Consider the following 17,627-nt stretch of genomic DNA (forward strand, 5'->3'; position numbering starts at 1 on the left):
GGTTTGTCCATCATCTTACCATAGCAGGAGACATCTCGGTTTCCAAATGTGACAAGCACTTCTGTCCAATGAATAGTTGAAATGGTCAGGAAAACAAAGTAGACCTTTTTTACCAAAGGAGATTTTTGTATTGTCTGCATTGAGGGAAAGTAGATGTTTGTGACCTGTTGGTAGGGAACTTATGTTGGTTGACCTAACAGATCCTTAGTATTAATGATTTAATATCAGTAAATCTGATGGAGCCTTCTAGTTGTAGATTCCTCACCTTAGAATTTCCCCTAGGCGTCAGACTGGATCCGGAGATTTTTCATTAGCAGTACCCCTTTGCATCGGTAGGTGGCATCATCAGCTCTGCGTCCGGCATCGTGCATGCCAGAATTACAGGACATAGATAGACGCTGCCCGAACACACTGACGTCAGATCTTACTTTTTCTGCGCCAGCTGAAGTGCAGATCTGGAGAGAGCTACCCCTTAGCCGTTTTCTGGCTACCTTTTTTTTTACTTTTGTCAACGTTTTTCTGTGCCGTGGACTCGTGCTGCGTCAAGATGTCCCAACGTAGGACCGGATTCAAGCCCTGTGAATCCCGTCATCGGGCGATGTCCGTGATGGATCCGCACCTCATGCGCCTTTGGTACTAGAACACGACCATGACCCAAAGTCCTGCTCTGAGTGGCAGGCCATGAATCCAAAGGCTTTGGAGAAGCAGTCCCGAAATCTGTTGGAGGCCTGGCGCTCGGGTCCATGTTACTCCCGTTCTTGGTTGAGAGGAAGGTCCAGAGAACCGTTGCAGAGCCCGCACTCCTCGTCCCATTCACCATCTGTCAGCTGATGTGGGACACAGAGCATCGTCCCTTTAGGCACCTCCCCCCTTTTACGGGAGCCGGATCATCCCCTGCCCAATTACTACAGTTTTATGAGGCCTTGCGCCTCATCTTTGGGCAATCCGGCTCCGCCAGTGTGCCTTCAGGTCTGGCGGTGTCGGTTGGGGCCCTTGGGTGTTTAACACCGGCGGCTCTGGCTCCGGGGAACCCCTTGGTCCTGTTATCAGATCCGGACCGACGTTGGTTGATTCACCTTGACCTTCCCCAACTTTGATGATGCCGGCGCTGCTCCCAAAACCGACCGTCTCCCCAGTCAACATTGACCCCATCCTTGTTTCTGATTCGGATATGGAGCCGGATCAGTGTCGATTGACGTCTGTTCCGACGCAGAGGGGACTTTCGTTCCTATCTTCATCCCCGGTGTTGATTTTATACTGGGAGGTGTAGGAAGAGGATTGGGAGGGGCCACTGGAACCTTTAACATATAAGCTTGAAGACCCCATGAAGTGGCGGACAGACCTGGGTGAGGAAAGTGGGTTTGACAGCTCCCCTACCCTGGCTTGCTTTCTCCACCTACCCTGGCTTGCTTTCTCCCCCTACCCTGGCTTGCTTTCTCCCCTACCCATTGCTTGCTTTCTCCCCTACCCTGGCTTGCTTTCTCCCCTACCCTGGCTACAGAGGAGGGGGGCATCCTACGCAATGGAAGTGAGAAGGGCACTCAAGGTCCTTGGCGTCGAGCTCCCTTCGGTGGCAGTCAGGACAATCCTCCTGACCGAGGTGCTTCAGCCTGCACCTTCTACCTCCGAACCTCTTTTTCCATTCAATGAAGCTCTCAGTGATGGCCCATCTGGGCCCTCTGTCCAGGCCCAGCACAGGGGCTCCTGTGGATAGGACAATTGCCTGCTGCCATCGCAACCCAGCATTCCTTACGCAACATCCTTCCCCTTAGAGCTTAGTTGTCCAAGCCTCATCTTCCAAAGGTGCATTCCCTTCTGCTCCCCAGATAGGGAATCCAAGAAACTGGACCATCTTGGGAAGTGGAGGTTTTCTTCCTCCAGCTTATCATTTCGGTCTGTGAATACCGCTTGCCTCTTGCTCCCATTCGATCTGGGATACGGTTGCGCAGGTGCTGCCTCAGTGAATGGAGTAGGCCCTGGCCTTTTTCTCCCAGGCAGTTGCAGGCAGGAGAGGCGCAGCAAATTCACCATTCGTTGTGGATTGGACACCACTGATTGAACAACAGGCACTGTGCACACGTATAATAAGTCCGTATCAGGTGATACAATGGTTCTAGACAAAGATAGGCATGAAATAATGTTGTAGAAATGAAAATAGTCTGTTGATCAGTAAAGTGTTGAACTTTATTTCTTTGTCTTGTTATAAAGACGCCAGCCGACACGTGTTTCATCAACAGGGTGGATACCTGTGACTCATCAGGGCTGTAAGTGGCGCAAACAGAATCAATGGATGGTGCACGAACGTAAGTAGTAGAAAATGGGTTGCAAGTCAGCATGAGTGAATGCTGATCGTTGCGCCGCCGGGCAGTGAGGTACTTCTGCGGCGGGTAGTCCTGGTTGGTGGTAAGAACGCTCCTGGCCGTGTTCTGGCATTGATTCTGTTTGCGCCACTTACAGCCCTGATGAGTCACAGGTATCCACCCTGTTGATGAAACACGTGTCGGCTGGCGTCTTAATAACAAGACAAAGAAATAAAGTTCAACACTTTACTGATCAACAGACTATTTTCATTTCTACAACATTATTTCATGCCTATCTTTGTCTAAAACCATTGTATCACCTGATACTGACTTATTATACGTGTGCACAGTACCTGTTGTTCATTTTGTACAAGTGTCCAGGCATCCGTGTGCCTGTTCGCCTTTGAGAGGCTTTAAGGTTTCCCTCTATACTGTTAGGCACCGGTGTTACATTTCCCATATTCTATCCATCGTCTCTACTCCTGCTTGCACTGTGTGAGCGCCTTACACTGTCCAATTGAAACCTTCAGCGGAAATGGACACCACTGATTCACTGGGCAGAACTGTTGCCTTGTCAGTAGCATTATGACACGACGCCTGGTTGAGGACTTCTTACTTTTCAGGGGATGTCCAATCTACTCTGATAGACATGGTCTTTCATGGCACTCGCCTTTTCGGCGGCGAGGCCGACTCAACGCTTGAGCTCTTCAAAGAATCTCGGGCTATGGTCAGATCTTTGGCCCTCACAGCTCCAGTCCATCCCCCTCTTTCTGCCTTTCACCCCTTTTGTGGCTACGGAAGGGGCGCCCAGCCGCGTCCTATCCACCCCAGCCACTGAGTCATGCACACTGTAGAGCCTCTGCGTGGCTGTGGTATGTGGGACTTATTGTCCTCGTTTGTCAGGGAGCCAGCGGTCGGGCCAGTCCACCCCTCCTCCCCGGCAACTGCCTCCAAACCCTCCCAGTCCAGAGTTTAAGGCCCATCATCAGCCAGTCTGAGGCAGGATTTGCCATCTTCTTCACCGCTGGCAGTCAAACGTGTCGGACAGGTGGGTTCTGCAGATAATCTGAATGGGTTACTCCCTCCCCTTCAAGACTTCACCTCCCTCCATGCCAACCTCCGATGACCATGTGTCAGAAGATCATTTGGTGTTTCACTATGCGGAACTTACGGCTCTCTTGGCCAAGGGGGTAATACAGAGGGGTCCCTGTGCCAGAAGTAGAACGTGGTTATTCCTGCTACTTTCTGGTGCCCAAAAAAGGACAAGACCTTTGGACCCTCAACTTAGTTCCTCCCTAAAGTGGTCATGCCCTTTCATGTCGGACAATCCATTACCCTGGCCATCTTTTACCCGCCCTCGCATCCCTCCAAGGAATAGGAGAGATTCCATTGCCTGGACCCAAAATGTGCATGATCTTTCTATCTTCATTGTACCAAAGACTTCCCGCTGGATGAACAGCTCTTCATTATCCATGCGAGTACCAAGAAAGGTCGGGCAGTACAGAAAAGGACCATCTGCTGATGGGTTGTACTCTGCATTAAATTGTGCTACGCATTGGCAAAGGAGGAGCCTCCTGTGGGGTTACATGATCACTTTATAAGAGCAAATAAACAAGAAAAGAGAGGTTAAAGTCTCAAAAAGCCACAGAGACGGAGCGAAGCAACTGGGGGATCACACACCCTGTTTGGGTGGAAAAGAAAGCCCTCACACACCGACCTAGTCAGTGTCATGCTTCATCATTGGGCCCCACCAAAGAGGCCGAATGCCTCTTTGGTGTGCTACGACGCCAGAAGACTGCGGAGCTGGTTGTGTGAAAAGGGCGTGATGTGAGGTTTAAATTAAAGATAAAAAGTGTCTAAAGGGTATCTACAAAAATGTTTAATGGTTGATCCCTAGGACACGGATAAAAGGGTTATGTGTCTGAATTTACTGCCAAAGGGAATGGATTGGTTAATTCAGAATCTACATTAGTCAGTCAACATGTTTCAGCCTTAATAGCGGTTTTAATTTACCTAGGCATTCATCAGGACAGGATTAAACCCCGGCGGTATGGACTCTCTAATCGTCCACCCTGACCTGGGGGCGTGAAAGTGAAAAAATCAAAAAAGGTGATAAAGTGCATAAAAAAGGAGGAGGAGCAGGTTGCTCATTCCAAAAATACTCCTAGTTGCGGAGTGTTTCTGCACCTGTAGAGCGAATAACACAGACAAACACAGAAGACATACATACAATTAGTTGTAAAAATGGGTCATTGCGTTTCGTCCAGGGTGCTCCATAGTTGTGGCATAAAGTGTGTTCCCAAATAAACACTAGAATTAACACCATCCATATAGCCCTATAGGGATGATACCACTAACTGGGAAGTGAAGTGGAAAAAGGTGTTTAAACCGCACAAAATAGCTAGAAAGGGGTTAAAAACACGATATAAGTACTCCATAGGAGGGATCAATGGACCAAAGGTCTGTGACCCCACTGAAAGGTTCATAAATACAGATCATATCTCACTTTAGGATATGGCGCTAACTGCACCATGGGTCTCGGGAGGGGGGTTGGAGCGTACCTGGCACATCCTGAAATTAGAAAGCAGAGGCTAGAAAAACACATGATCGGGTTTTACTTAGCTCGATCCTGACGAAGTAGGCAGATCGTGGTAGTGGTGTAACTCACGCCCTCAACGCTCTCAGCCCGCTTTTGCACCTCGCATAGACTCAGAACCGGACCCCGACGATGGAGAGCGGGGCCGGTGAATGGGTTTAAAAGCGATTACTCGTTTCTCCGCGCTCTTCCGGGTGGGCGTGTCCCACACGGGAGCGAGTCTTGGAGCGCGCCGGCCCTGGTTGAAGGGGCGCGGCGTGTCTCCACAACGAGGCTTGAATATCATAGCCAATCGGGAGGCGGAAAGGTAGAAAGCTTTAATCGATGTTTATATTATTGCAATGCAACAAACGATACGCGAGTAGAAACAAACCTGGGAGCGATGTTAACAACACATGCTGAGAGTTGTCTAAGTTAAAATCATGGGATGCACTGAGTCCAATGGTGCAGACCTGATTAAAAGGAAGTGGGTGACAATAACCCCCGGATGTAAAACACACACGGGCTAACCCAGAGCCTGAATAAATACACGAGGTGCCAATGATGTGCAGATCTTGTGACAATCGAATCACGATGGAGTGGGAGTTATTGTAACCATTCGATGCCCAAGTGCCTAATACCATGAATACATAGTGGGGCAAGCTGTCTAGACTATTACAAAGTAGAAAAGCTCATTAGGCTACGATACTGCTACTATGGGGGTATCATAGGCAGTTTTCATAGCTATGCACACATTATAAAAGGAAGGGATGCGAGTATGCAAACATTGTGACAATAAGGTTATTCAGTGGTGGGATTGTCATTCATTTGGAGAGTAACCTTTCGGAGAAAGAAGGGAAAGTACTGGGTTTTAGTTAGCAAATGTAACGGTACATGAGCATAAATAGAGACTCTGAGATAGTTGAGAACTCGTTAACCCAGAACCGTATTCTAACCAGCCGAGAGAAGCCCTGCTGGAAGAAAAAATCAACAACCAAGAAGCAGTACCACTCACATGTGTAACCACATTCAATAGTCTGTCTAACCTCATGAAAAAGACAACCGCTCGGGAATATGAGGCCCCGCTCTATCCGTCGGTACAATGTGTACTGGAGGACAAGGAACAAATAATCTTTTTCCCAGCTTTGTGTGGGGAATAGCCTCACCTCACCCGGCAACCGCTCGGGAATATGAGGCCCCGCTCTATCCGTCGCTCTATCCTCTCGGACGGTTGAGAGAGGTACCGACGGATAGAGCGGGGCCTCATATTCCCGAGCGGTTGCCGGGTGAGGTGAGGCTATTCCCCACACAAAGCTGGGAAAAGATAATATGTTCCTTCTCCTCCAGTACACATTGGGGCTTCAAGTTTCTGGTAGCATGACTTGAACTACATTAGTCTTGCACGTACACTAATATAATTATTGTTTTTTCACGTTTTTGGATCCTTTGCAGTAGCTTTACATTTGTTGGTCCTGAAGAAAGCCGGACAGTGTTTTCCGTTTGGCTGAAACATGTTGACCACCCTCCACAGCGCCACGTTATAGTTATATTTTCAAACTTTTTGGCGTCATTTTAACCATGACACTCTTACAAACTCCGATTAAAAATATTTTTCTGTCTCTGTAGTCATTTTTACATTTTCACTTTCACTGTAGGACTGCACTCTATCAGCACCATTAGAGAAACATCTAGGTAGAGTTACATCTTTGGCATCCACCTTCGCACCACCATTTGGGGGTGCAGTTGCCGGTTGGATCCTTTATACCATCCCATATGATGATGCTCCGCCAATTGGGTTGTCTGATGGGAGTTTCTTAGCCTGATGTTATCTCATCTTGGTTGCTGTATTGTCTCCAGTTTCCTTGAGTCTCATGTACAGGATTCACACTCACTTGACTGATCATCTCTCTTTTTTGTATTTGTTACTATTATGGAGGGGTTTTGAGATGTATTGGTCGATAAATACTTTCCCCTAGACCCCCTTTCTGCATTCTCCTTTTTTCAGCTCCTGTGATGTACCCTGTATGTATTCAAAATGAGTCGGTTGTGTTCCACATTTGCTAGGCTTTGCTATGCTTCTTTTAAAATTATTCTTTTGCTTTGCTTTGCAGGATGACTTTGCACGCAACCGAGAATTCATTACATTGGTTGTTTACAAGACTGATGGTAAAAAGGTTTACTACCCAGGTAGGTGACTATTTCAGCTAGAGGTTGCTTGTTGGCATAATAACGTGCATGGAAGCCGAACTCACACTGTAAAAATGTAACTCCATGCTCCTCACTTCCTGAGACTCCTCACTATTTTACATTTATATACAATATACACGTTTTTTTATAATTTTCCTTTAGAGTGCTGCAGTCATGTCTGCTCTTCTAGTCATCCCCTGTAAGGGTATCTCGGACTACAAGATACCACTGTCGGCCCTTCTGCGAACCTTTACATAAAATTCAATACTTTTTGGCTTTTTCACAAAGTTCTTTGCCAACATAAATTTTGGGTGTACTAATTTCCTCATAAATGCAACTCCTCTTGCTTATACCTAGTATAAGAAATCGAGGTGTTTGTTGATGGGGGTGAGTACCCACCTCAAATATTAACTTTCCTGTCTGGGTGAACCACTAAAGTCAGCTCCTTCCTGGAAAGTTTCAGGGTGATGCGTCAAGCGGGCCAAGAAGAGGCACAAAAACAGAAAAAAACATGCATTTTCCATAAACTTTTTTGAAATCAATATCACAAACATTAGTGAACAGAAATGCACCAAATTTGGCAGCAAGCTAGAGCTTGGTCCAGAAAGCATGTTTTTTGGTGTAAAGCCGTTCAGTAGGTTCGGAGATATTAAGCTGTAAAAATGTTTGTGTATTTGGGTGGTTGAGTTCTAACTCAATATTTTTTTTAAACCTTTGGTTTGCCCCAGGGTGCTTTTACACCTTCGGGAGCAAGGCTCTGATTGGCTGTCAACAACATGAAGAAAAATATTGCTAGCCTACAATAAAGAACTCAGGCACTTAGGCCCCTGACCTGCAATTTTATTTAAAAAAATATATATAAGGGGGCCAAACTTTTCTTTTTAGGGGAGGGGGGGACGTGCCACCCGTCCCTGAGCCTTACAAGGCCCTGAGGACCCCATCCCCCGGGGCCTGCTATTTACCTGTGTCTTAGGAAGCCCACCCCCGGTATGCAGTGGTTTTCCCTGCTTCTAGAAGTGTCCTCCCACCCGGCAGGAGCTTTGAAAATGCTTCTGCCGGGTTGGAGCACACATTTATTTCCCTGCCCGCACTCATATGGGCAGGGAAACTGTGATTGCTCCAGCTCAGTGGGAGCATGAAGAAATAGCTGCTCACACCAGGCAGGAGCAATGCCGATCCCAGACGGGAGCTGTCTAGGGCCGCGAGGTGCAGGGGCTCCCCCGAAGCCTTAGCATACTTTATTCTAAATCCCCGTCATTAAGGCTTTCATGGTGGGCCTTCAGAGAGTCTTTCCTCCATCAGTCCCAACATGGGACCTAACTGTAGTCCTCACTGGATACATGGCACCCCCTTTTGAGCCACTACCTTCCTGTGAAATGGAATATCTTTATTTGAAGGTAGAATTCTTAGAGGCAGTCACTTCCTTGCGCAAAAGTAGTTGCAAGCTTTAACAGTAGAGGAGCCTTTCATCCGGGTTCACAAAGATCGGGTTATCCTGAGGACAAAGCCTGGTTTCCTTCCATGGTAGAAACTCCTTTTAATGTCAATCAAAATATTGATCTGCCGATTTTTCTGGTCACACCCAGAGACTGTTGTGGAATGGGTATTCCTCACCTTAAACTCAAAGCGGGCTCTAAAGTATTACATTAATCGAGCTAAATCCATTCGCAAAACAAAGCAACTTTATGTTGTGTTCCTTGAACATGGTAAATCCAATTTCAAAGTCTGGTCTTGCGAGATGGATTGTCAAGTGCATCCAAGTCTGTCATGACTAAGAACACTCTGTGCCCAGAGTGCATTCTAATATAAATAAAGGAGTTTCAACAGCTTTCTAAAACAACATGCCACTAGCAGAAATATGGACGCCTGCTACATGGTCAACACCACACACCTTCCCATTTGCTTATTGGCAACCACTTTAGCAGAAGTGCACTTTTTTGTAGTCTTAGCAGAGCATTTGATCCACAGCAACACAAGTTACAAATGGAAAGCGTTACCCTGTAGCGATCAGTTTGTAGCTTGTAGTGCAGTAGATTCACATGCGCTCTCCAGCCCCTCCAGAGGCGAACTCCGGCTTCAGATGCTTCTACATTACATACATTAGTAGCCTGCTTTGCTTTCCTCCACCTATCTCACACATCTGGTGGGATCTCACAGGAATGGAGCGTGGAGTATTTGTCCTGGGGCATTGTGGGTTTTGTTGTGGTGTCATACTCGTACTATGGAGATAAGCTACTTGCAAATGACCTCAGTATATTCTAGATGGTGGGAGTGTGCTGAATATATAAATCTGCAGCACTACAAGCTACAAACCGATAGTTACAGGGTAAGTAACATTTTCCTCATGGTGACATTTTGTGAATATTCGCTCTCAAGATAAACTTTGCAGGATTTCCAGAATGGGTCTCTTTGTAAACTTTAGTGAACACCCACAAACCTGGCCAGTTAGGTATTCACCACTCTTTCACAGGTAGTTTCACCCCTGAAGTGATTATAGATGTAATACTCTCATGGGCAAGTGAAATCCTTCTGCCAGGGTAGGAATGGGGAAGCAACACTCCAAAATTGGAGGAAACAATATAAATATGTTAAAAAGTGCATGGGAAAAAATGTTACGAATGCTAAATGATAATTCATGATAATTCACATACCATGTGGTAAATGGTAAGACATTTGAGTAATTTCAAGAAGTGGCGACAAACAAAGTATCCCATGGGTCCTCTCGTATTCTTTCTCTGCTTCAAGAAAATCAAAATCCATTCATATCAGTACTTCCTTTCCTTTTGTGAACGGAAAGGCCTTGCTTGATACCATTCCACTTATGTCTGTGCAAGGATTGTGACAAGTGTCTCTTTTTGATGTTATGTTAAAAACACTTATTGAGCGCAAGTACACCAACAGCTTCATGGCGCTGGAGTGAAGGTCAAGGCAGTGGACAGGGAGAGCACTTAATCAGTATATGCTTGAATGAACAACCAGGTCGTAAGCTGTTTCCTGAACTGAGTTAAGGAAGTAAGAGCCCTTAGCTCAGCCGGGAGAGAGTTCCAAAATTATGGTGCTAAGACTGAGAACCTTAGTCCACCATACTTCTTCCAATTGGCAGATGAAACTTCCAATAAATTCAGGTGGGAGGATCTAAGGTCTCGAGTAGGAATGTATCGGCGTAAGCGAGCCGAGATGTAAGCCGGGCCGTTACAATGTATTGCTTTAAAGGTGGTGCAACTCATCTTAAACGCACAGCGTTTACTCACTGGAAGCCAGTGAAGGCTTCTCATTAATGGGCTAATGTGATGCCGTTTAGGCTGATGAAAAATCAGCCTGGCCGCCTGGTTCTGAACAAGCTGGAGGCGCTTCAATTGGTATACCGGGATACCGGTATACAATGAATTGGGTGCCTCTGGGGATTGCTGCCCTTTGCTGTGAGAGACAGATCCTGCTGCATTTTTGTTTCAAGGACCAGCTCTACCTTTCGCGACACCCGCTTTGCGGGTGCCGCTCATTTGCTTATGCGCCGTGTCTGCTTGGTGTGAGCGGCTTCACAACCGGTGAAGAACTAATGCGCTCCCAGGTGAGGCATAGAGCGTTTGATTGCGCGTGGAGCCGACCGGAGGACTGCGAGGACCAGCAGCCTCAGCTGACACAGCTGGTGCCTCTTCCCCCGGCGGCCACGCCCCCTGCCTCTCGGAATAAGACCGCCTGAGCCCACAGATCGAGTGGGTGCCTCTGGGGATTGCTGCCCTTTGCTGTGAGAGACAGATCCTGCTGCATTTTTGTTTCAAGGACCAGCTCTACCTTTCGCGACACCCGCTTCGCGGGTGCCGCTCATTTGCTTATGCGCCGTGTCTGCTTGGTGTGAGCGGCTTCACAACCGGTGAAGAACTAACGCGCTCCCAGGTGAGGCATAGAGCGTTTGATTGCGCGTGGAGCCGACCGGAGGACTGCGAGGACCAGCAGCCTCAGCTGACACAGCTGGTGCCTCTTCCCCCGGCGGCCACGCCCCCTGCCTCTCGGAATAAGACCGCCTGAGCCCACAGATCGAGTGGGTGCCTCTGGGGATTGCTGCCCTTTGCTGTGAGAGACAGATCCTGCTGCATTTTTGTTTCAAGGACCAGCTCTACCTTTCGCGACACCCGCTTCGCGGGTGCCGCTCATTTGCTTATGCGCCGTGTCTGCTTGGTGTGAGCGGCTTCACAACCGGTGAAGAACTAACGCGCTCCCAGGTGAGGCATAGAGCGTTTGATTGCGCGTGGAGCCGACCGGAGGACTGCGAGGACCAGCAGCCTCAGCTGACACAGCTGGTGCCTCTTCCCCCGGCGGCCACGCCCCCTGCCTCTCGGAATAAGACCGCCTGAGCCCACAGATCGAGGGGGTGCCTCTGGGGATTGCTGCCCTTTGCTGTGAGAGACAGATCCTGCTGCATTTTTGTTTCAAGGACCAGCTCTACCTTTCGCGACACCCGCTTCGCGGGTGCCGCTCATTTGCTTATGCGCCGTGTCTGCTTGGTGTGAGCGGCTTCACAACCGGTGAAGAACTAACGCGCTCCCAGGTGAGGCATAGAGCGTTTGATTGCGCGTGGAGCCGACCGGAGGACTGCGAGGACCAGCAGCCTCAGCTGACACAGCTGGTGCCTCTTCCCCCGGCGGCCACGCCCCCTGCCTCTCGGAATAAGACCGCCTGAGCCCACAGATCGAGTGGGTGCCTCTGGGGATTGCTGCCCTTTGCTGTGAGAGACAGATCCTGCTGCATTTTTGTTTCAAGGACCAGCTCTACCTTTCGCGACACCCGCTTCGCGGGTGCCGCTCATTTGCTTATGCGCCGTGTCTGCTTGGTGTGAGCGGCTTCACAACCGGTGAAGAACTAACGCACTCCCAGGTGAGGCATAGAGCGTTTGATTGCGCGTGGAGCCGACCGGAGGACTGCGAGGACCAGCAGCCTCAGCTCACACAGCTGGTGCCTCTTCCCCCGGCGGCCACGCCCCTGCCTCTCGGAATAAGACCGCCTGAGCCCACAGATCGAGTGGGTGCCTCTGGGGATTGCTGCCCTTTGCTGTGAGAGACAGATCCTGCTGCATTTTTGTTTCAAGGACCAGCTCTACCTTTCGCGACACCCGCTTCGCGGGTGCCGCTCATTTGCTTATGCGCCGTGTCTGCTTGGTGTGAGCGGCTTCACAACCGGTGAAGAACTAACGCGCTCCCAGGTGAGGCATAGAGCGTTTGATTGCGCGTGGAGCCGACCGGAGGACTGCGAGGACCAGCAGCCTCAGCTGACACAGCTGGTGCCTCTTCCCCCGGCGGCCACGCCCCCTGCCTCTCGGAATAAGACCGCCTGAGCCCACAGATCGAGTGGGTGCCTCTGGGGATTGCTGCCCTTTGCTGTGAGAGACAGATCCTGCTGCATTTTTGTTTCAAGGACCAGCTCTACCTTTCGCGACACCCGCTTCGCGGGTGCCGCTCATTTGCTTATGCGCCGTGTCTGCTTGGTGTGAGCGGCTTCACAACCGGTGAAGAACTAACGCGCTCCCAGGTGAGGCATAGAGCGTTTGATTGCGCGTGGAGCCGACCGGAGGACTGCGAGGACCAGCAGCCTCAGCTGACACAGCTGGTGCCTCTTCCCCCGGCGGCCACGCCCCCTGCCTCTCGGAATAAGACCGCCTGAGCCCACAGATCGAGTGGGTGCCTCTGGGGATTGCTGCCCTTTGCTGTGAGAGACAGATCCTGCTGCATTTTTGTTTCAAGGACCAGCTCTACCTTTCGCGACACCCGCTTCGCGGGTGCCGCTCATTTGCTTATGCGCCGTGTCTGCTTGGTGTGAGCGGCTTCACAACCGGTGAAGAACTAACGCGCTCCCAGGTGAGGCATAGAGCGTTTGATTGCGCGTGGAGCCGACCGGAGGACTGCGAGGACCAGCAGCCTCAGCTGACACAGCTGGTGCCTCTTCCCCCGGCGGCCACGCCCCCTGCCTTGGTGCACTTAATCCGCCCCAGCTCAACCGCGACGCGGGACGCGCGCGGGTCGGAGCACGGGGCGAAGACCGGGCAAAGAGCGGGCCGTTTGAGGCCGTTCGAGTACGGGAGAGTCCGGTCCGGGCCCCCTCTCTTTGCCTGCTCCACCAAGCCAACTGTCCCTTGGAGAAATGTGCACTCGGGAAACAAGAAGTAAAACATCCTCCCTTGCTGCAGCTGGAGCGGTTAAAGGCCCTATGGACACCTACTTTGCCAAGGCTGGCTCACTCCTGATTGAGGAGATCCAAGTCCTGGAGCGAAGAATTTCACAAGAAATTGATTGGGTAAGGAGATCTTCTATGGGACCGATGGCACTAGCTAGAACGCCCGAAAATAGCTCGGGTAGGCCTATTATGCATAGCTCCGATCAGGCACCATTTCACCCTACGGACACCCAAACAAACAGCCCAGAAATCACTATTGATGTACCAAGCGATCTAGAGGACATGAGCCTAATGGTGTTACCCAACACTCAAAACACCCAACCCATACCACCACAGAATACTGAGGTAGCTCCAATCGTAGAATCCTATTGCGACAACAATAAGGGAGCTAGAGAGGGGGCGATTCCTAAAAAGAAGCAAGGGCCACAAAATCAAGAAGAACTCAGATCCAAATCTCCCAAACCTAAACAAACTAGAGGTAAGGGGAGGAAATTAAACGCCCCTGCCCCATTGGGGGTAAGATCAGGAACGCCAATTACTCCTAGACCACCTAAGTTAACCCCACCCTCACAATCTACTGACAATCTCCCATTAAACACCTCCTCAGATGACATCACTCTGGAGGATATAGGTTCACTGCTCAGGTCTCTATTAAGCCCACTAGAGGCGAGATTGATTAAGATCGAAGCAATATTAGTGAGCATCGAAAAGGCAACGGTGCAACTTGCTGATGCTAGGAAAATTGACAGCAATGCGACTAAGACATTAAAGGAGGGTACAGGCCTTAATTCTGCTAAAAATAACAATTTGCAGGCTGCATCAAACTCCAAACCACCAGACTCAAAACCTAGAGCCATACAACCTGCAAAAAACAACGCACCAAAACCTACTGTTGCACTTACAGTCCCGACACCCTCACAGCAAATAAATACTACTACTCCCAAACCGGCCCCTTCATCAAAACCAAATCCAACTCCACTGACTAAAACCAAGGACGACCCCCCACTTGAGGGAGAGAAGCCACACACCAAACGAAAACTACAGTTTGTAAACCTCCCACCAGAAGCCGCCCCCTACACCTTAGTTTTGGCTGGGGTACCAGAACTTGACCCCCCCACATTTGAATCATACACCGCACTCAAGAATAAAGTAATAAATTGGCTCTCGGTTAATAGACCACTACCGAGAGGTACTGCGAGTGACATTTCCACGACAAAGAGAGTAGCATGGGTGGGGCATACTAGGAAGTCCATCAGAGGAGATTGCATTTTGGTCTCCTTTAGAGACCCCAATACAGCTGCATATATCTGCTCCTGTGCTACTGATGAGGACTTCGGTAATACCATCCAAACACTTCCCCTCTCATTTTTCTACCCCTCCAATCTTTATAACTCTGAGGATCACAGGTGGGGACACCACCAAGAGTTATTGGAGGGTTGGGAAACCCGTCACAGAGACATTAACATTTACCCTCCATATAGGGGGAGACCAACTGAGTATATCTCTGGCTACGGGGATGAGGCGGGGTGGGAAACTGTCACTAGGAGGAGGAGGGGGGGTGGTGGTCATAGGAGGGGAATACCCGGACCATATAGAACGCACTACCCTGCCTATCTACCAACTCAAAATCGATATAGCAATTTGGATATGGTAGATTGACAGACGGTTGGAGAGGGGAACGTTGCTTCTGCAACCTATCTAATTACCACCAACACACCTACAGTTCCCATATTCGATACAAATTCACACACATTGGCGGATACATTGACAACAAGTTTTGGTGAATCGATCCAGACGCCAGCCATGATGAACCCTTCCTTACCTATTGTCACTAGTCTATCGGACATCATATATCCATTCCCAATTCATAGGGCCCACCAAGAGCCCATTGATATTGCTGCGAGTCCGCCGCGCGTCCAAGTACCACACATAACAGTAATTTCGTGGAATGTAGCAGGGCTCTCTAGTAAATTAGACTGCCTAGAGTGGGGCTCCTACATTAGATCTAAAAATCTTATACTCCTGCAAGAAACCTGGGCGCGAGAAGCAATGGACATACCGGGTTTTGCTTCCTTCTCCAAAACAGCGAAGTGGGGGGGAAAGGGGAGACCATCTGGGGGACTAATGATAGGGGTAGCAACGGATCTAGGTTGCCAAGCCTCTGATTTAGAGACCGCTTCCGACGATCTGTTGGCTGTCCTTCTAGAATGGCCGGACTCAACAAAGCTATTAGTTATTAACATCTACTCTAGGCCGACCCAAATGCATAAAGAGTCGCCTACCATAGATGAGTTAGCTAGATTCCTAGAGGGCATTCCGTGCGATCTCGCCTGTCTGGTTGGGGGCGATTTTAATTCCCACTATGAACCCCTGCCCGGATTACGCGACGGCCCTTCCCTAGATGAAGATTCCTGCTGGCTCATACCTGAGACGGCGGCACCACCGCCAAGGGCCTGGACCCCTCTAGCCCTACAAATAAATGCCCTTACTCTTAATTTCGGTCTTAGGGCATGTAATGGCCGTTGTAGCTCGGATATACCTAGTAACCCGACCTACAACAAACCTGGTAGTGAATCTAGACTTGATTACATCATGGTCAAAACCTCCATGTGGCCAGCAATAGTTGACTTTAAAGTGTGCCCAAGAAACGATAGTGATCATAACTCCCTGGAACTGACTTATTCCCTTCCCGGGAATATGGACACATCACAGGGATCTGGTAATGACAAGTCGGGTCTCCTACTTGAAACCAATCGTAGGAAAGTCAAGTGGGAGAAGCTGGCTAGCAGTATAGACAAACTACCCTGCCTCTATGAAAGGTTAATTCCCTTACTAGAGAGTGCCTTTGATCTGGGCATTAAAGACCCAGACGAAGAAACCAGAAGGGAGCTAGCAATAATCCATAAAAACATCACAGATTCCCTCGAACAAGACCTGTTTACAACCTCCATGAAAAGGAAGGGCTATAAGCCAAAGATCTCTTGGTACAATGCCACATGTAGGAAGGCTAAGGCTCATTTGCTATCTGCCATAAAGGGACGCCTTAGCAGGGAAGTAATCCGCGAGAGAAGAAATAAGTACAAGTCCCTCCTAGTGAATGCTAGGGCGGAATGGGACTATGACTATTGGGAGAATCTCGTGAAAGCATTATCAACCAGAGACTCACGCAAATTTTGGCGTGTAGTAGCGAATGGCACGGTTGAGTTATCATCTGCAATAGAACCCAATATAGCCGCCTCAGTATGGCAGGCCCATTTTGAAGCACTATATGCAGAGGGAGCTGACGATTTTAGCAGCGAGAGTCTTTTGCCCGTACCTACCCCTTTGGGGGCTCTATTCACTGAAAAAGAGGTAAGGGAGGCCATTAAAGGTCTAGCTGCTGGAAAAGCCCCGGGATTGGACGGGGTCCCTGGGGACCTGTTCAAACAGGAACCAGGGATCTGGGCTCCGTACCTCACATTAATATTTAATGCCATCCAGGGGGGAATGACTGTGCCCGATACTTGGACGGGAGCAGAGGTAGTCCCAATCTATAAAAAGGGATCCCCCCTGCTCCCGTCCAACTATCGACCTATCAGTCTGATAGATATAACCCAAAAACTTTTTGGCAGACTGATCTTAAATCGTTTGCAAGCGTGGATCCAAGAAATGGATATCCTGTCCCCATATCAGGCAGGATTCCGGGAGGGTGTATCCACTACAGACCAAATATTTAGGTTACAACTGCTCTATTGGAAAACAGCGATAATCGAAGGCGGCAGTCTCTACACCATCTTTGTAGACCTACGTGCCGCCTTCGATTTGGTGCCTAGAGCTAGGCTGTGGAATGTCATGAAAGAGCTGAATGTCCCCGCCGATATCCTGGCAATTCTGATGAGACTTCATTCTAATAACTACGCCCGCGTTAGGTGTGGCAAAGGTGGAAAACTAACCGAGCGGTTCCCCGTTCGCAGAGGTGTAAGACAGGGTTGTGTACTTGCACCCACCCTGTTTTGCATCTTTGTGAACGGGGTAATTGCCCACCTTAGCAGGATTGCCAACTCGGACGCCCCCAAGTTGACTGGCAACAGGGTGCCTGCAATTATGTTTGCAGACGACACCCTGTTGCTGTCTAAATCCCCTATGGGGATCCAACGCATTTTGGATGGCTTCCTTGACTTCTGTTCTGACCGGGGACTGGAAGTTAATCCTCAAAAAACAAAATTCATGATTTTAAACCCCAACTCCCGAAATAGAACCCAGCCCAAGCTAGGCATGGTTCAATTAGAACGGGTGCATAACATCGAATACCTGGGGATCACTATAAACGAACACTTAACTTGGTCAACCCACCAGGCCAAAGTGACCATCAAACTGGCACAGTTGGCGGGTGGCACTTTGCGTCTGGCAAATAAATCTAG

At 49.2% G+C, this 17,627-nt stretch overlaps 1 protein-coding gene across 4 annotated transcripts in view; it reads left to right on the top strand.

Moving 5' to 3' along the window:
* CAPN7 (calpain 7) overlaps positions 1-17,627 on the top strand; it is a 264,535-nt gene that overhangs the window by 180,275 nt on the left and 66,633 nt on the right. For all 4 annotated transcript variants that reach the window (XM_078663888.1, XM_078663891.1, XM_078663890.1 and 1 more), the window contains one exon: positions 6,987-7,062. In XM_078663888.1, the coding sequence (XP_078520014.1) occupies positions 6,987-7,062 (76 nt within the window). The remainder of the gene's footprint in view (positions 1-6,986; positions 7,063-17,627) is intronic.

This window comes from Lissotriton helveticus, chromosome 10 (genome assembly GCF_964261635.1).
Source record: "Lissotriton helveticus chromosome 10, aLisHel1.1, whole genome shotgun sequence".
Classification (NCBI taxonomy): Eukaryota; Metazoa; Chordata; class Amphibia; order Caudata; family Salamandridae; genus Lissotriton; species Lissotriton helveticus.